Source organism: Limanda limanda, chromosome 18, assembly GCF_963576545.1.
Source record: "Limanda limanda chromosome 18, fLimLim1.1, whole genome shotgun sequence".
NCBI lineage: Eukaryota > Metazoa > Chordata > Actinopteri > Pleuronectiformes > Pleuronectidae > Limanda > Limanda limanda.
In genome coordinates this window covers 11,726,277-11,744,686 of record NC_083653.1, presented here as the reverse complement: position 1 = coordinate 11,744,686, position 18,410 = coordinate 11,726,277, and the positions used below count along the sequence as shown (strand labels likewise).

The window sequence follows — 18,410 nt, the reverse complement described above, 5'->3', positions numbered from 1 at the left end:
TATTGTCACATACACCAATGACGCCGTCATCGGAGCACTGACATTCTTGTGACCTGGCAGGCAACATCTATCCAGTAGACTGACTTTACAAAATAAAAAGACAACAAACCATATAACATATAGACATGAGACCAGTCAATTACTTTAGTTTGACCAATGTCTTATTGGTCAGTTTAATATGTAAAATGATTTATAAAAAGGACACCGAGACAACAGCTTCGTTTCAAACGTTTATTAACGGCTCATTTCTTGGCTTTGAAGTATTCTTCAATCACATCCTTGGCTTGAGACTCCTTGCCATAGTCCTGAAGACAGACACAAAGAATGGATTGTTACAACCGTGCACACAACTTACTCACATCTTTGAAAAACATTAAAGACATATGAATGTAAAAACATATTCTAACGCAACACTGGTGTCAGACTGATTCACATGGAAACACTAATTCAAATCAGTTCATAGTATAAACACAATTATCCTCAAACAGGATGTTCTCATGTTCTTTAATTTGAAACTTGTTGGACATTGTGTCAGTACCACAGCATGTTTTAATTACTGAACCATTCAAATTCATTGATGTTTTCCTCAATTACTTTCTAGAAGTACAGACTCCAAAGCAATGTTATGTGGATTATAAAAGGTTAGTCACAGGAAGCCCTAGTATTAAATAATGGCAAGGGTTGCCATGTTGTGCATGTAGCCATCTTCAGGGACCCCAGACACCACAGAGAGATGAAGGGGCTCGTACCCGGGCCTTCATATAGCCAGGAGTTAAAAACAGCTGCATGGCACAAGGCCGAGCACCTGGACTTGTCTGGCAAATAAGGTCTAATCTATTTAACAGCAAGTTTGGACTGGTTACATATAAAAGAAAAAAAAAGTATAGAAAACATTTAAAAAAGCGCTTAATTTACCTTGACCACGACGCAGCTGCAGCCCACCACCTTGCGGGGTTTGCCCTCACGGTCGATCTTGCACAGACCGACCCACTCGCCGAGCTTCTTGTTGTCATCAACCTTAAAATTAAGATAAATGACAATTTAGACTTCTGCTTAACGTCATTGGAATGAGTTGATAACCTGGGAAAAGTAATAGATGAACCATCTTTTTCTAAACATTAACATGATATTGCTCAATAATCCCATGTGTGATAGGATAAATATAGTGCAATGCTTTCCTACTCAGTTTGTTTCAGTGAAATTAGAGGGTAGCCATGCGAGGACTGTTGGCTACACATTGCACGACTCCTTCAACTCCAGTGCGAGTTCACAGCTATTCGGAAATATTAAGTCATGTCTAAGGATTTTTGTTAACAGAGACTGGTGCAATGCCCAGATCCAGGAAGATGTTTACCGCTTATTTGACTTAGAAAATGGCAACGTGAATTCAAGCGTATATTTAATTTGAGCTTCCAACGCGTCAGACTGGGGTTCTCACTCATTGAAGAGTGAAGGGGTATCCGACAAAGAATGTAAAGTCATCATTCAAGCAACAGAAAGCTCATTTGGGGGACAGTTTGGAAAATAACTTAAAATGTAAACTTAAATTTGTATTTTTAAGGAAGAGATTTCATTCTTGCTTTACTGTTGGCTACACATTGCACGACTCCTTCAACTCCAGTGCGAGTTCACAGCTATTCCAAAATATTAAGTCATGTCTAAGGATTTTTGCTAACACAGACTGGTGCAATGCCCAGATCCAGGAAGCGGTTTACCTTGATCAGGTTGATCTGATGCTCGGCGCAGAGGGCCTCCACCAGCTTGACGTACATGGGCTCGTCGCAGTTTGCAGCAAGGACGCACAGATGGGCCTGACGCCTGCGGGACAAGGATCGTTAATTCAAGGGCTATACAAGGTTTTTGGGGGAAAAGAATGTTAAGGCACATCTCAGACGAAAATTGGGTAACAATGGCAGTGAAAGAACGTTAAAATACGTACTTATCCAGAGCCTTGGCGGCTTCACGGATACCACGGGCAAGGCCATCGTGGATTAGTGCGGTCTTGAGCACTTCAGGGAGAGCGGTGTTAACATCCATCACACCTCCAGCGACAGCGGCAACGGCAACGCTATGGAAAAGGGTTGAGGACAAAAGATGAAACAGCTTATTTGACAGAAAATGGCAACGTGAATTCAAGCGTACATTTCATTTGAGCTTCCAGCGCGTCAGACTGGGGTTCTCACTCATTGAAGAGTGAAGGGGTATCCGACAAAGAATGTAAAGTCATCATTCAAGCGACAGAAAGCTCATTTGGGGGACAGGTTGGGAATTAACTTTCAAATTTAAACTTAAATTTATATTCTTAAGGAAGAAGTTTCATTCTTGCTTTACATCAGTAAACAAAGCAACACTAAACAATATTTCTGACGACAACTGGGCCTCTTTATCAACACAAAACATTCAATAGTTTTAAATGATCCCCAATTAGCCATTTATACATGTTTATTTTGGAATATCTTGTTTTACCCTTTCCCTGGAAGGTCACTACCTCCAGGTACCTCAAACTCCCTCGGTAACCTGCAATTACACTCACATTGACTTTGGGCAATACACGACCAGGCAACTATGCAAAAACACCCAAACACTCATAATCACACACAATGAGGATTAGCAGACAGTGATAAACACAATAACAAGTCAGATTTAATGAAGCTACACCTGCCATGACTTTAACGAAAATCTACAAGATGCAGTTTCATATCATTAAATTCGCAAGCATGCATCTATGCTTCGCCCGTGCTACATTCACACTTTATTCAAAAAGGTAACATCAGATACTCTTCCCTCTGAGTCTTTCTAAACTTTAGTTAACATTGACTTTAGGAGTGAAATGACGCATTTGAGGCCACTTCTCTTGATGTTAACAAACTAACAAGCGAACAAGAGCTTAACTCCACAGCATTAGCCTGTGTGTAGATGCGTGTGACAGATGAACCGCTCACATGTGCACTGAGATGCTAGCTACAACAATCAGCCTGCAGCTAGGCTAGCCACTTAGCTCACTTGAGATGAAGTTGCGCAGGTTCACAGATAAATAACTGAAACTTCACACAAACAATCAAGCCAAGGTCATAGACAGCGTGAAGTACACTTTACACAGTTTCCCTGCCGAGTATCTGGGTCACATTAAAACATTATGGCGGACATTGGGCGTCATGCTCACCCTTCCTCGGCCATAGTAGAATATCGATGGATGGGGGACTAAAAGTTCTGCAATGAAGAACAGAGGAGAGAGGAGAGTCATTATTCATGTCGTACGTGTCACCGCGATGACTTTAAACACGGAGATGTTTGATTAATCCGGCGGATTGAGCCGCTGAAAAGGAAACGCACCCGATCCTCCTCTGGGCAGCTGGTAAAGAGGACGTCATCGGGGCGCGACATTGCTTTATCGGCAGCAGGCCCCTGGTGGCGTCCGGCGCGCTGCCTGATCCGGTTTGCTTGGTTGTGCAGAGTTTGCTTGATAAAGTGTGGGTGAGGTGAGGTCGATCACTCACATCTATTGCACTTCTGCCCGTCCTGGGAGAGGAATCCCTCACCTGTGGCTCTCTCTGAGGTTTCTACGTATTTTTTACCCTGTTAAAAGGGTTTTTAGTAGTTTTTCCTTACTCTTGTTGAGGGGTGAGGACAGAGGATGTCACACCATGTTAAAGCCCTATGAGACAAATTGTGATTTGTGAATATGGGCTATAGCTATAAAAATTTTTTTGATTGATTGATTGACAAGACTCACACTTCACAATCTGTCTTTTCCTCCTTATAGGCAAAATACTTTTTGTTGACCTCCCCCTGTAATATTTTTGTTAACAAATAAAGTCAAACAAACATACACACATTTTTGGCTAAATTATGAACATCTAAAGTGTACAATAGTGCTGCAATATTTTGCTTCATAGGGATGAAACTAACTTTATTCACTTAATTTATTTCACAACAACAGACTACAGGAGCTTAATAGATCTACCCACTATTAACCTTTTGTTTTATCTATCAATATACATTTGAAACTGTAACTGATACAGGAGCGTCTCGGACGGTCGATGGGTTTTTGTGTATTTTTTGTCATCTTAAAACACAAACATACAAATTACAATAACACTGTGGCACACAATACATTTACAAAACAAATAAATAGTCATAATAAGAATGCTGTATTTCATCTAAAGTACTTGTGCTTTTTTAAGTACTTTGATAAATGCTTATTATTGTATCGTAATAGTATGACTACACCGGTATTATATTTTATTTTATTTTAGTCCGTAAATCACCATAAATCATCAGAACTTTTTTTAATTCAGAGACTTTCTTAAAATATGACATTTTTCCTCCAAGAATATGATCTCAGGTTTCACAGGATTATACGCGAAAATATGTGCATTACTTTTCTTAACATATCATAAAAAACGTTCCATGAGATTTAATTGTTTGGAGAAACCTTTCATATGTGTGTGGTGCAATATTCATGTTCTGATAATCAAGCTCCATGTTGAGTCTGTAACTGACCTTATTATTTCTGAGGTAATGTATTTACATGACTGCATTACTAGTCTAGAATATAACATTTTAAAGGTTTTGCTGACCTCCTCTCTGTTAAACATGTAGATAGACACCAAACTTTCACAAAAATAAGAAAAGACAAAGGCAGATTCCGAGATTTAGTTTAATCAACCAAATTAAAAATCAATTTTTCATTAACATATTCTTGCACTTATAGTGCAGACCAAACACAACATCTGTCCTCATATAAATGTGAATGTATGACTTAACGGGTCAAGTTTTTCACCGTCACAGTTTAAGAAATTTAGGTAGTTCTTCCATCTCCACTGCTTCTTCAAAAGCTTTGAAGTCCTGAGAGAAAGAACAAGAGGGTGGGACAGAGAGAGGAGAAGAGAGAGAAATAGTTAATCTGTAGATATTTCTAATATGTTATAGAGCAGGGGTGGCCACACTTTATAGGCTTGTTAGCTTCTCTTGAAATGACCAGCTCAACAAGATCTACCAACCAAATAATGAGTGACACAACGCTGTGGAGGCCTTGTTGATGAATGTCTGTAGGCTACTGGGTGTTGGCTCAGTCCATAAAATAACTATCAAGGTATTTGTCTTTGAACAAGAACAGTCAACCTCTAGGTGGCGCTAGAAGAAAACCCAGAGCAACTTTTCCAAAGTCTGAGCCAAATGTTGATTGTACGTCAAAACACAGTGCTAAAGTTAGTTAGTTAGAGAGTTAGTTAGTTAGTTGAGTTGATGGGATGATAAGGCTTAGTATTAGATGAAGGCCTAGTGGTTATAGTGAGACTGTGGCAATGAACAGTGTGTGTGTGTGTGTGTTTGTGTGTGTGTGGTTGTGTGTGTGTGTGTGTGTGTGTGTGTGTGTGTGTGTGTGTGTGTGTGTGTGTGTGTATGTGTGAATGTGTGTGCAAGCCTATAGGTCGCATAATGTACTGTGAATAATAATTAATTTTCCGTGTCTACGCCCTAGCCTACCACAGGGTGTTTTTCCCCGTGTCACACATGCAGAGAGCGTGTGAATGATTGTTATTGTCGGAGACTTACTCCGCAGTAGGTGTCACCATTGCATATTTGGGGTGGCAGTGCAGTCGGGTCCCCTGCAATCCTTCTCATTTCATCCTTATCTTCCACATTCTGAGCAATGTCAACATTGGTATAAGGGATCTTCAGGGAGTCCAGGGTCATTTCGATTTTCTGCTGATCTTTCTTTATCTGGAGAAAACAGTTTGTTTAATCAGTGTTAAATTCATGCATATCACCTTGACGTACACATTCAAACCATGCTGTCGAGCAATTACGACCAGTCACAATGAGCAGAAACAAAAGGTGCACACAGATTAACAAAGGATATGATGTTCAACATTCCTCATGAGATTTTGCTTAATGTCTCAAGTATATGGCCTCAAGTAAAAGAAGGGAGCAAGTTACTGTACCTTCAGGTTGCTGCTCACGCTGGTAATGAACACTTTGACAGGCATATCTACTAATTGAACAGTAACACCTAAATGTCGACAGAACGGGTTCGTAAAGAGACACAGTCAGAGAGAGGTGCAGCGAGAAGAGGAGACAGACGGAGAATGTTCTAGTGTAGGTATGTGTTGCTGGTTTGCTGAGGCAGCCGCAGACATGGTAAGCAGGTTTGGACACGGCCTACCTGTCTGCATTGGGCACGCCCACTGGTCTGATCTACCATTCCAGTCGCAGCCTGTCAAACTGCAACGGTTGTGAAATTACAGACATTCACATACAAGTGGTGGGAAGTAGTTTACTGACTTTGTATTTGATGTGACGATATCCTGTTTGTTCTTCTTTAGTGTCGCAAATAAATGATCTTCTCTCTCCACTACATTAACCTTTATAATGACTGGCATTTCAGAACATGAGGAAAATGCATGTGGATGATAAAATTGTTCATACTGGCTCACTGTTACTTTTTTCGTGATCAACAATTTTTATTATAGAACTGACAGGACATAACAAACTACAACAACAACAACAACAACAACAGTGCACTCCACAAAACAGGAATTCAATAAAGGGAGGACATTTTTTCAAAATACATGTCTGAAGAATATTGTTATATTGCCTTAATAAGTCTAATAATGTCTTACATTTTTCCGAGAAGATGTATACTTTAAGTTGTAGCTTTTTGATATTTGGAATATCCAAAATATTTGGAATGTTTACAATATTTCACCCTATACCTTAGGGTAAAAAATAATAAACACATTCTTCGTTGTTCAGTGTTTCCTATCGTCGTGTGTGACCTGAATCAAAAACTCTGCAAATGAAAAGGAGAAAGTGTTGCAAGAAAATTACATTTATTGATCAGCATCTACACAAAAACAAATAATAATACAGAGGGAGAATTTCCCTGCAGTGAAAAAGACATGAAACTGATTTGTGATTGGCAGCATCTACCGGAAAAATTAAAATCGCTTCAACAAGATGAAAATATGTATTATAGGGAAACTACATTTGAAGAAGAAAGCATTTATTTGAGAAAATATGAAGTTGGTACATTTCTAAATAATTTGTAATAGTAAAATGAGGATTAAAAACATAATTAACCTTAATGTTCCTATGGTCTGACTGTAAGAGCAACATAACACCAGCTGATTGTTTCTTTTTCTGAAAAACATCTAAATTTTGCTGCTGTGATGTAGACGTGTACCCCAGCGTGTATCAGTACACTGTAACATCACTGCTAGCTCTGGATACAGGTGCAACAGAAGTGCAACCTGCACAGAGTAACACTGCTTTTTTTTAGAACGACGTTGTGTGTTCAAATCTATCGAAACCACACGACGCAGGTTTCCCCTCGAGTCATTTTGTTATCATGAGCTGACGAGTGGTTCGAGCTCGTAACACACTCTCCCAGCCAGGTCTTCAGGGACTTTTTCCACAGAGTTATCAAAATCCCCATCCACACTCTTGTCCTCCGAGCCGTGAGCGCGTGCAGCAGGTCCATCATTCACCAGGGTGTTGTGGCCCCTGGCAGAGACAGAGATGGTTGTTAGATCTCAAATAAAATGAAGCCGCCTGTGTTTGTTTTGGAACTTTCCTCACCTGCCACTGAGTGCTCCGTTGCTTCTGTCATCTGCATCTTGTTTTATCGCTCCGCCAAACCTGTTACTAAACTGAACCGTGGTGCCTGAAAAGGGAGTGTAACATCAACATGACACAGGCAGTCAATCTGGTTTGACATGAATTAAATACAGAATACATAGATTTTTTGGGCCCATTTGATAGCATCAAATAAGCCATTAAAACCAAACCTATCAGAAACACAAATACAGGGGCATACATAAACCATGTATCAGGGGAAAAATACATTGGTGTATAGACTTGTGCTGTGGCCCATGTCCCATCTGCTAACAAGGTGAAGGCGATGTTCCTGATTCATACTGCAACCAGCCACCAGGGGGCAATCAAGATGATTTGACTGAAACAGCCACAGTAAAAGCTCCATAGAGCTCAACTGAATTAAACTAATCATGGTGTTTGACATCAGATATTTTTTTTTCCATTTTTGGGATTGAAAACATTGATTGTTGCAGCTTTAAACAAGGTATACACACATCAAAACAAAGGTGGTCTTGCAGTAGTTTTTCGATATAAAAGTTTGCCTCTTACCAGCTCCGCGCCATCTCCTTCTCCAGACCAGGTAGCCTACAACCAGCATAATTAGCAACACCACTAGACTGACCGCAACTCCTGTGACAACCGATGATGATGAAGATGCTGTAGGCAGTAATGGATCATTAAGTCTTGATAGCTAAGCAGAAACATGGCTCCAGTTGCTCTTTAAACACCAGTAAATTCTTACCAAGAACAGTAACTTGAAGGGACTTTGATGGCGTGGAAATGAAGGAAATAGACGAGAGGTTAACAGCGTAGACACAGCTATAGTCTCCTTGGTTTATAAAATCTATTGCGGGAAATTCAAAGTATGCCAGGTAGAAGACAGAGTGTCCAAATGCTGGCTTCATCTCAGTGGCATTCCCGTTGGACCTTGCCAGGTAAAAGACACCTTCGGGATATTTGGAATGAACAGAGCAAGTGATGGAGATGTCGCTGCCTTGGTTGACTGATATTTTGACAGGGCTGTAGATCACCATCGCGTGAGGGGAAGTCAGCGAGATGGAAGGGGTCTCCAGTTTCACTAAAGAACAGAGACACATTTTTACAACCTCAGACATACATTACACACATATCACACTATAGGGCTGTAAATTTTTATTTGGGGTGGGGGGGGGGGGTGGGGTGGTATAATATTTAGCCTGTAATGAGCCGTTCCAATTCAAAATATTCATTCCCTAAGCAAATCGAAACGACTGAAGCAGTTTGTCTCCTGATCCAGCAGAGGGCGATCATTGTCAGCTTGACCTGCTGAATGCCGTCTTGAGCTGTCAGTTAAGCAAACCAGTAATGTCACATTGTTTTGCAGGAAAATGGAGGACGCTACGTCCTATTCGCTGAAACTGGAAAAACTGGCAGCCCTACTTCAAAGAATAATGTTCAGAGGGAAAAATTACTGACCGGTAACAGAGAGCTCTGCAGTAGTTCCTTGAGGATAATAGATGACTTGACCGACCAGTTTCTTCTGATATTCACAGAAGTATGACCCCTTCTGGCTGAATTCCACAGCGGGGAAGGCAAAGGTTGCCGCTTCATTTTCTGAGAATCTTTCCATTTTAAACGATCCTTGAATCGTCTTCAGGATGAATGTCCCACCCATGTGCTCTGTTACGATCGTGCAGGTGATTTCGACTCTGTCACCCCAGCTTACCTCTGACCGAGGACTTATGGAGATCTGGGGTTTCTGTAGAGAACCTGAAATTGATAATAAATTGTAATTAGTTTGGTGTGTCTTAACAAATGACTGGATATAAATATGAATGCCGCGTATCTCCACTTCCTCCCACTGTACAATAATGAAGCCAAAATATCTTGCAGTGGTGATGACATTTGGAGAGAGAGTCTGCACTCTATACATGTGGTCAACCAATCGAGAGTCACTCTCAGCTGCCATCATGATATTTCACCCTGTGCTTATATCCTCAAATAACTAATTAAACCAAACATACCAGAAACATTAGTGAGATAAGAACTACGTAAAATGACAGAAAGCGTCTTTGGAAAAATTAAGTTTGGCATGACTTTTGAATTTCTTTTATGGTAACAAGGACGAGGCAGGATTTATGACCTATACTGCAGCCAACCACCAGGGGGTGACTGAGATGTTTAGGCTTCACTTTTGGGTGATTTCAAGTTGTGCACTTTTATATAGAGTCTATACTCACAGCCAAAGCAGCTGTACAATGACCCTCTTACCTAAACATATGACACCAGCATCTTCACCGTGCCCACAGTTATTTTCTCCAAACCCATGATGTGTACAGTGTGTCAGAGCCGTCTCTGTGCCTGTACACTCCACGTTATCCAACCATATTGGACCAGAGCCTCTACCGAAGTGAGCACTTCCTGGACCAGAAATTGCATGACCGCAGCCAAGCTGTCGACACACCACATCGGCATTGGGCAGTTCCCATTCATCATCACACACTGTTCCCCATTCGGCTTTATAGAGAACCTCTACTCGACCCGAGCATTCACCAGAGCCACCGACCAGACGAATCGGTGCTGCATATGAAAACAGAAATGGAGAGACAAGAAAATCCTTGAGACATACTTTACATACAATTCTGACTGAATATTTGGATTTTTATGTGAGTGCATCCATACACCTAAAGACACTCAAGGTAAATGCATATTATACACTGTCCCACTACAACGACCCCTTGGCTATAGTTCCAAATTCAACCTATGGATGTGTGTGAGTAGCAACAATATTTTTTTTATTTATTGAGAAAAAGTAAATAACATAATTCCCCGCTCCCTTGTCTTTACCTGGGATCAATTTTCCAACTGCATGTGAGGATATTGAAAACCTACCTGCACAACTAACGCCAGCATCATGATCATGCCCACATGTTGATGCTCTGAAACCGTTGTTTGAGCACTGCCGAAGATATGTCACATTGTCAAAACACACATCGCTGGCCTCCACTACTGGTCCTCCACCTTGGCCAAAATGGGCGGCACCGTATATGTTCACGGCACGTCCGCACTCCAGCAGCCCACACACCACCTCGGCTTTACTCAGGGTCCAGTCTGCGTCGCACACGGTTTGCCACACGGTCCCGTGACGGACCTCTACTCTGCCAGAGCACTGGTCCTTGGAGTTGGCCAACCGGACCTCCAAACTTCCTGTGAAGTCAAACATATTAAAATAGTGTAATTTTTTTTTCTTTTGCACTCTATGATGGACTAAACAGTTATGAAGTCAGAGAAGGAAACTAAATGTCATACTGAGAGCTTTGTAAAACATGTGTGCTTTGCCTCAGAGGTCATTAATGGTCCTTGAAGAGTGATTCAGGTCATTTTATTGTAAATGCTTAGTCTTACCTGTGCATACAACACCGGCAACTGAGGTGATGTTGCAGGATTTGTGCGGAAATGGGGTTTGTGTGCACTGATTCAGGGTAGACTCCTGTCCATTGCATCCAATTTGATCGGTCCAGGTGTGTCCAGTGCTGTGTCCATATTCAGTGAAGGTGGAAATCTTATGAACCCCGCCACAGTCCAGCTGCCTGCACACCACTGCAGCATCAACCGTGTCCCAAGACTGACCACACACAGTCCCCCACTGGCCTTTGTAGAAAAATTCCACTTTTCCAACACAACGAGTGGTCCCACCGGTCAATTTGACACTGCCTGGAAAGGAGAGTTTTTATATTAATGTGCCTTCGGTCCAACTCTATGTGTTGATAGGTGAGATTCGCCTAAAATGCCTGTCTGAGGAGTACCGAAAGTAAATTGAAAGCTGTTCTTGAACCATTTGGAGTACATGCATGATCTTGGTCTCTTTGAAAGGTAACATAGTTTGTAAAATTGCTTGATTCTCTGTTAACCCAAAACAGAATTTTCAGTTCCACCTCAAGTCTCACCTGTACATTGGACAGCTGCCTCTTCAACGCTATCGTAGCTCGTCCTGACATATTGTCTCTGCGTGCACTGTGTGATAGAGCTCTCTAGACCACCACAGCTGATCTTATATCCTCTCATATCGGTGCCTTGACCAAATGACCCCGTGGCCCTGACAGGATCTCCACAATTCATCTCTCTGCACACCACTGTAGCTTCATTCATTCCCCAGTTAAGGTTATATGCTGGAGCCCAATGGTCACCATGGCTGAACTCCACCCTGCCTGAGCACTGGTCAGTCCCATTGATCAGTCTAATGGTAGCTGTGAAGCAATGCAGAGAGAATCAGCAATTAGTCATTTGGTATTTGGACACATTGGAAAGCAATGTGGATTCACACTGTACAAACACTGTAATGGAAATACATGTGATATAGCTGTGAAATCCTTAACAGTAATCAACAAAATATTCATCTGAGGTTTAAAAAGTGACAGATAAATCAAGGTCACCGTGTGAAAGGAAGTAACTGTGTGAACAACACAGTGGAATAATAACGAGAGACGATACCTGAACAAATCACACCAGCATCTTCCTCATGGCCACAGTTATTGTCTCCTACGCTGGCATGTTGACAGTGGAAAAGGGACGTCTCATTCCCAATGCACTTGACATCATCCAGCCAGATTTCTCCATGGCCTGGACCAAAGTAGGCACTAGCTTTGGGGGCCAGAGCTGTTCCGCAGTCCATGGCTCTGCACACCACCTGAGCATTTCTGAGGTCCCACTCGTCATCGCACACTGTTCCCCACGCGCCATTTTGCAGAATCTCAACTCTGCCAGAGCATCGGTTAGTGCCATTGACAAGCCTGTATTGTCCGCTACCTGAGGAGGGGTTCGCTCATGTTAAAAATATTCACAACTTCAACTCACATATTAAATATTGTGGTTTACCTTGCTGAAATTATTGGGAGTTTGCAGCACAACAACTTTAAATTTCTCCCATAAATATTTTGCCACATTTGTATTATCAAGAAATGACAGAAGTGTTTACTAAACCTGATATACCGAATATTGCCAAAATGAATGGCACATTTTCCAATCTTTCAATTACCATACGACCTTTGCTATTCTAGTGCAGTGCTGCCACATATCTCTATTTATTGTGTCTTACCTGCGCATGACAGAGAAACACCATCACATGTCCCCGACTCACGAAGGTTGCACTGGCCGATAGAGCTCACATTTCCAGAGCATGAACTTGTGAACCCTCTCATTCCACTCTGACCAAAATTGTCTTCTTGGGATTTTTTGGGAGCCCCACACTGAACTTCCTTGCACACCAGCGTAGCTTCTCTAACGCCCCAGTCATTATTACAAATTGGCCCCCATCGGCCACTGTGGAAGACCTCCACTCGGCCGGAGCATTGGTCCGTCCCATCGACCAATCTGAGATTCTCTAGAAAGTAAGTTGATAAAGGAAGAAGTATTATATATGAAATGTTAGGGGGAAAAAAGTTGTTTAAGCAATGGTACATTTTCAGTTGCTTTTTGGGATCATAGGCTTTGTGGCAAAGAGAACAGACTGTACTGTTTAGTTTAGACATTATATTACTGCTATATATGTTTACAAGCATACATCTTGGCATAGGAAAACTAGCATTCACATTTTCCAGAAATGGCTATCTATCACCTTTGGAATTTGTAAATAAAGGAATATCTCTCGGACTTCCATTTCAGCATCAATTTAAGGCACGGGAGGTACAACCTATTATTTCCCTTTATCATTCAAAATTGGGGCGTCACCTGTGTTCTGAATATTGTGTTACCTAAGCATTCAACACCAGCATCTTCACTGTGGGAGCAGTCGTTGTCTCCAAATTGTTTGTGAGTGCACTCAGAGAGCGACTTCTCACGACCGTTGCACTCAACATCGTCCATCCATATCGGATCGGGGCCAGTCCCGTAGAACGCCTTGTACCTGACCCCGAGGGGATTGCCACAGCCCATCTCTCGGCATACAACGAAGGCCTCGTTTATCCCCCATCTGTCATCGCAAACTGTTCCCCACTGGCCGTCATGGAAGACTTCCACTCGACCAGAGCACCTATGAGTCCCATTCATCAGTCGAATTGGTTTACTGTCTGTTAGGGTGGGTGGGAAAAAAAGTCAGGGTGTTAGATTTCACCACAGAAGTTTTTTCGTTGTGCCACCGATTCCCTCCCACAGTCAAAAGGCAGGCAGGTCAGAATTGGCGGCTCCAACTCTCCCTATACGTATGAATGTGAGTGTGGGTTGTCCGTTGTTTGTCTGGGTCTGGTGGATGGATAGTCTGAACACAAGTATAACTTACCTGAACATAAAACAGCAGCATCTTCACAGGCTCCCTTGAGTTCTTGAAGTCCGCACTGTGCAATACTGCTCTCATTTCCCAAGCAGGAGGTTTTGACGCCACTCCTGTCATGAGCGTCTTCAAAATGCGGCACTACAGATGGAGTGATAGGAACTCCGCAGTTTAACTCTCTGCACAGAGTGTCAGCTTCGTTCCTGCCCCAGTCACTGCTGCACACTCGACTCCAGTGTCCATCATGGTGGACCTCCACTCTGCCGTTACAACGATTGCTTCCGTTCAACACCCTCACATTATCTGCGAAAACAATGTGGTCAGAAAATGCAAAGATTCCATATTTACAATTACAATTTACAATTTAGTATCTCTTAATTTTGACTTTTTAATTTTTGGCTTACTATCTCATGATTATGACTTTATATTTTACAATTTTGCGGCTTACCATCTCATCATTTTTTTTTTTTATCTCTTAGTTTTGATTTAGAATCATTTGCTTTCTTTCACTGGCAGCATTGGTCTTCCATACTTACACAGTATTTAGTTTGTGTTTTAGTTTGTATAAAATAGACACGAGAGTCTTCAGTCTTTTCAGCTTTTCCAACTATTGCTTTTGTACATTTTAAAAATGTTTTGTTCGATAAAGTAAAAATGGATCAAGTGAAGCAAACATTACTGAGATGCACCAATGGACTTAGTCTCACCTGAGCAGACAATCCCAACGTCTTCATTGTGGCCACAGTTACTTCTCCGTCTGTGGGTGCATTTTAGGATGGAACTCTCATGGCCGACGCACTGCACATCATCCAACCAAATTTCATCCTTCCCCTCTCCGAAGAAGGCGCCTTTTTTGGCCTCAAGAGCCGTCCCACAATCTAACTCTCGACACACCACGACAGCATTGGCAATTTTCCAGTGATCGTCGCACACTGTTCCCCATTTGTCTTCGTGGAAGACCTCCAGTCTGCCTGAGCAGCGTGAGGGCCCGACCAGCCTAATTAGACCACATTCTGGAAATCAGAAATATTAAAGCACAAAAAAACAGAGGCGGCCTCATCATGACTTTAAAAACATCAAAAGGGCAAATTTATTCTACCGTGGTGCAGAAATATACACATCTAAACAATATGACGAGGGTTTTAAGGCTTGACATAATTAAACTGACTGACCTGTAAGTGGCAGACGACTCAGGAGAGCTACAGTAGAAATACAGACATAGACAGTCACTGACATTTGAAGTAGTATTATGCTCTAAATATCCTACATAACAGTCAGTGCTGTAGTCTGCCATAAATCTCAGGAGGAGCGCTTGTGAGATTCACAATTTCATTTTCAAAATGGCACGAAACAAGTGACTCATAATGGTTCAACATCAATGTTTTACACAGGGATCAGAGAGGGAAAAAAATCATCTCATACAGATTCTCCGACTTTCACTTCTGTTTATCTGTCTCGTGGTTTTGAATGTACGCAACCCACCAAACAACCCTACAACAGATTAACGGGTTAAAGACTTACCCATGGACAAAAAAAGAACAAAATGGAGCTTGTCAGTGGAAATGAGGACCATTTTGTGTCTTCGGAGTAGATCAAATGCTGTCATGGCAGTATTAAAAAAATGAAAAAATAAAAAAATATTGTTAAATGTGTGTCGTATTGTATGACCTTTTTTTAGTATATAGCAAAAACATAACTTTTTCTTTAACTCAATCAAGAAACAAGCCTTACCTTAAAAAATATATGTATAACCAGTGTTGGCAGCTCTTACAAACGAACTCACAATTAAAAAATAAATCACATTTGAAACTTCCAGTGGATAGAAGTCCCCATGTACACTTCCAGTAATTGAATAAAGAGAGAACTGCCTGGACTTGGACTGCAAACTGGATGCTTGTTGACATTTTGATCAATCATTAAAGGCGGAGGATCAGAAGGAGATTTCATTTAGTTTTTACACAATATCTACATTTGGAGACATACACACATATTCATCAGGAAATAACTTCTACGTTGAACATAACACAGGCAATAGCTTTCATATAACGGTTTAAAGAAATAGTGATTCACGGACAACGATAAGCTGCAGAAAAACAAAAAGGGTAACACGGATCAAAGGGGAGTTGTTATGAGCTAATGTCAAGAGGTGAACTTGACCACTGACTCATAACGCTGCCCCCCACACACACACACACACACTCACCCACTCCTGGTTATTATTTTGTTACTTTGTATGTTGGGTTTGCAGCCATTTCCTCATTTTAAGCTATTCAAAAAAGCTATAGTCTTAATACAATACATATAAACATACAGGGCTGATAACAGATTTTGGATTCACAGAATTAAGCCTCACTTTTGTATTTCCAATCTGTAAAAATGATCAAGGTAGAATGATCTCCACATTACAGTGCATGGCATTGTACTGTTAATATGAGCTTTGATTTGCAGAACAATGGAGATGACTTGACACTGAAAAAGCAGTAGAATTAAACAACATTAAATTCTAGCGTGCCCTTAAATGGTCCTCCTGATTAATGCAAATCTAACATTTAGTTCTCACAATGTGATCCCTTTGCTTTAAATATAAATTTAAGAATTACTTAGTGTCCTGCAAAGTAATCCAGGCCTTTATCGTCAATAATTTCCATCAGGAATAAGATCCTATCATATATAGATGCACCAAATTTCAAGCTTAACATTGTTATTAATTGACCCAAACCACTAACATATCATAATTTACGAAAACTTTGTTCTTACCTTAAAAAACTGAGTTGACAGTTTTGTGCTCATCAGAGTAACATTGATCTCTTGTCTCACAAACTAACTGGACACATCAGCTCTTGTGCTGCACCTAGTTGTCTCAGCGGCTGTGGGAATGAAGCATTACTTCCGCTTGCAAAGTTCTGAGTAAGGTTTTGCTCAGAAAGTTTTTATTATTCATTCAGTTCGTCTTGGATGTTCCGGGCTCAATGATGTTGCATAACTGAATTGTCTATTCAGCTTAATATGCTTCCGATGCCCATCACCACTTCCTCACAGAAACAAACACATCTGCCACTTCCCTTGATCCCGTGTGTTCACATTAACTTCAACAGCAAATCCTTGTTTGTCTTTGATACTCACTGCTATATATATTCACATCTGACTGATGTACTTTGTTTTCTTTTTAATTAACTGACAATTAGGCCTTAAAACGAGCCTTTAATATCTACGGTCATGTACGGAGTCTTTTGTGTTTTTACCCACTGTGACGTCCGCCCATCGGTTGCTGAACTCAAATTTTGTATTTTAGCCAATACCATTTTGGATGTTTTGAAACAAGAAGTAACCATATATGGAGGATGAAGGGGAGGAGCCTAAAAGTCACACGGTTTCCATGCCCCAATGCGAACTGTGGTTTAGTGTCTCTTTTGACTCAAATACAGTTTTCAGACACTTCTGCACTGTTTTCACTTTCTGGACTCAGAATCCATTTCTATGTACAGTCTTTATATACTCAGCTGGTTGAGATATGCAACTTCACCACTAGAGAGCACTAAATCCTACACACTGAACCTTTAAGAGGATGCATGACTCCCATTTTAAGATTGAAAGAGGTTGTCATTCATAAAATAATCAGCATGGTGATATTTACATGACAAACAATGACAATACCATAGTATAACAGTACCCACATGCATAACTCGAACGATAAACTAAAACCTGTGTGGACCAGTCTATCAACACTTTAAGTTACACTTAAGATGCTAATTGAAACTTACTTATCCACTTCTTCCAGCTTTACAGTTCAGTCAGACAGAAATCTACTTTTCAAACCTTACTCGACCCGCCCGCCTCTTAAAAACAACAGAGGCTCTAACATTGAGAAGAGCCCTAGTAGAACAGAGCACTGAGGTTTGGAGAGGACAGTGGGTTAAACACATATTGATGTCTGGGTAAATCATTACAGACACAAAGATATGCACGGTTGTCTGATGGGAAATGACATTACACCACAGGGCAAGGGCCGTAGGACGATCATGTCGCAAACAAGAGAACTGTCTCACATGTTTAATTGCAAGTGTAAACAGGAATAGATGAAACTTTCCTCTTTGTAATAGTTTTGTAGTTCTTCCTTTTTTCCTTTTTTTGTTATGGTCAACCAGCCATGAAGCGCAAATCCAAACAACAAATGGGAAAACATCATCGCAAATCACTAAGCAAATGAAATCACAAAACACAGCGACATTGACCTATGAGTGAAAAGGACAGCACCTGCTGTTCGTTACCAGGGCTCGTCACCGATTAGACGAATTTACTGTCCGTCATTTTAACAGGAAGGAAATGCTGCTTTCACGTGTAAACATGTGCGCCACCTATGGATCGACATTTATCAAATTATCAGAAAAAAAATGTCAGTCTTGTATTCTCTTAAAACAGATGCGTTATGTGAATTTGTAGAAACTGTAGGCAAGGGACAAGATTTTGAGTCCAGAGGGTTTTTGGTTTCTGTTTCTACTTTGACCACATCACATTAGAGCAGACCCTGGTTGACTGCAGGTAAATGGCCCGTGTCGAGAGCAATAGA

General features: G+C 41.1%; 3 protein-coding genes and 2 non-coding genes across 9 annotated transcripts; all 5 read right to left on the bottom strand.

Annotated features, from left to right (window-relative positions):
* Nucleotides 1-217: 217 nt before the first annotated feature.
* Nucleotides 218-3,377, bottom strand: rps12 (ribosomal protein S12). 2 transcript variants are annotated; one of them, XM_061091062.1, is made up of 7 exons: nucleotides 3,334-3,377; nucleotides 3,164-3,210; nucleotides 2,467-2,517; nucleotides 1,940-2,068; nucleotides 1,716-1,818; nucleotides 916-1,017; nucleotides 218-305 (listed from the first exon to the last, which is right to left on the bottom strand). In XM_061091062.1, the coding sequence occupies exons 2-7, from the start codon at nucleotides 3,175-3,177 to the stop codon at nucleotides 243-245; spliced, it is 462 nt and encodes a 153-aa protein (XP_060947045.1). In that variant the 5' UTR covers nucleotides 3,178-3,210; nucleotides 3,334-3,377; the 3' UTR covers nucleotides 218-242. The 2 variants fall into 2 exon arrangements, with proteins under 2 accessions (XP_060947045.1, XP_060947047.1); XM_061091064.1 differs by lacking the exon at nucleotides 2,467-2,517.
* LOC133024973 (small nucleolar RNA SNORD101) lies at nucleotides 1,416-1,491 on the bottom strand. Its single transcript, XR_009683139.1, has one exon. It is a non-coding gene; the product is annotated as a small nucleolar RNA SNORD101 (small nucleolar RNA).
* LOC133024972 (small nucleolar RNA SNORD101) lies at nucleotides 2,161-2,236 on the bottom strand. The gene has a single exon (XR_009683138.1). It is a non-coding gene; the product is annotated as a small nucleolar RNA SNORD101 (small nucleolar RNA).
* Nucleotides 3,378-4,654: 1,277 nt separating the features above from the next.
* zgc:153284 (uncharacterized protein LOC751696 homolog) lies at nucleotides 4,655-6,118 on the bottom strand. Its single transcript, XM_061091370.1, has 3 exons — nucleotides 5,946-6,118; nucleotides 5,557-5,724; nucleotides 4,655-4,848 (listed from the first exon to the last, which is right to left on the bottom strand). Exons 1-3 carry the CDS (start codon nucleotides 5,988-5,990, stop codon nucleotides 4,786-4,788), a joined length of 276 nt encoding a protein of 91 aa, XP_060947353.1. The 5' UTR covers nucleotides 5,991-6,118; the 3' UTR covers nucleotides 4,655-4,785.
* Nucleotides 6,119-6,816: 698 nt separating this feature from the next.
* Nucleotides 6,817-17,706, bottom strand: LOC133024306 (scavenger receptor cysteine-rich type 1 protein M130-like). 4 transcript variants are annotated; one of them, XM_061091367.1, is made up of 18 exons: nucleotides 17,605-17,706; nucleotides 16,601-16,710; nucleotides 15,365-15,442; nucleotides 15,016-15,042; nucleotides 14,551-14,856; nucleotides 13,853-14,146; nucleotides 13,329-13,643; nucleotides 12,674-12,958; nucleotides 12,070-12,384; nucleotides 11,526-11,825; nucleotides 10,984-11,292; nucleotides 10,471-10,785; nucleotides 9,850-10,158; nucleotides 9,055-9,348; nucleotides 8,342-8,677; nucleotides 8,149-8,256; nucleotides 7,582-7,666; nucleotides 6,817-7,506 (listed from the first exon to the last, which is right to left on the bottom strand). In XM_061091367.1, exons 3-18 carry the CDS (start codon nucleotides 15,414-15,416, stop codon nucleotides 7,350-7,352), a joined length of 3,807 nt encoding a protein of 1,268 aa, XP_060947350.1. In that variant the 5' UTR covers nucleotides 15,417-15,442; nucleotides 16,601-16,710; nucleotides 17,605-17,706; the 3' UTR covers nucleotides 6,817-7,349. The 4 variants fall into 4 exon arrangements, with proteins under 4 accessions (XP_060947350.1, XP_060947349.1, XP_060947351.1 ...); XM_061091366.1 differs by lacking the exon at nucleotides 16,601-16,710; XM_061091368.1 differs by lacking the exon at nucleotides 17,605-17,706 and having other exon boundaries at nucleotides 16,601-17,440.
* Between the last annotated feature and the right edge of the window lie 704 nt (nucleotides 17,707-18,410).

Bases quoted from the DNA above. Each gene is read 5' to 3' on its own strand.
- rps12 (XM_061091062.1), bottom strand. The intron at 1,018-1,715 runs GTAAACCGCTTC...CTTAATTTTAAG, and splicing joins ATCAGATCAACCTGATCAAG to GTTGATGACAACAAGAAGCT. The intron at 306-915 runs GTAAATTAAGCG...GTCTGTCTTCAG, and splicing joins GCAGCTGCGTCGTGGTCAAG to GACTATGGCAAGGAGTCTCA.
- zgc:153284 (XM_061091370.1), bottom strand. From the start codon at position 5,990: ATGCCTGTCAAAGTGTTCATTACCAGCGTGAGCAGCAACCTGAAG. The intron at 5,725-5,945 runs GTACAGTAACTT...TGTTTTCTCCAG, and splicing joins GCGTGAGCAGCAACCTGAAG to ATAAAGAAAGATCAGCAGAA. The intron at 4,849-5,556 runs GTAAGTCTCCGA...TCTTTCTCTCAG, and splicing joins ATGGTGACACCTACTGCGGA to GACTTCAAAGCTTTTGAAGA.
- LOC133024306 (XM_061091367.1), bottom strand. From the start codon at position 15,416: ATGGTCCTCATTTCCACTGACAAGCTCCATTTTGTTCTTTTTTTGTCC. The intron at 14,857-15,015 runs GTCAGTCAGTTT...TCTGATTTCCAG, and splicing joins GAGTCGTCTGCCACTTACAG to AATGTGGTCTAATTAGGCTG. The intron at 9,349-9,849 runs GTAAGAGGGTCA...TATCAATTTCAG, and splicing joins TGCTGGTGTCATATGTTTAG to GTTCTCTACAGAAACCCCAG.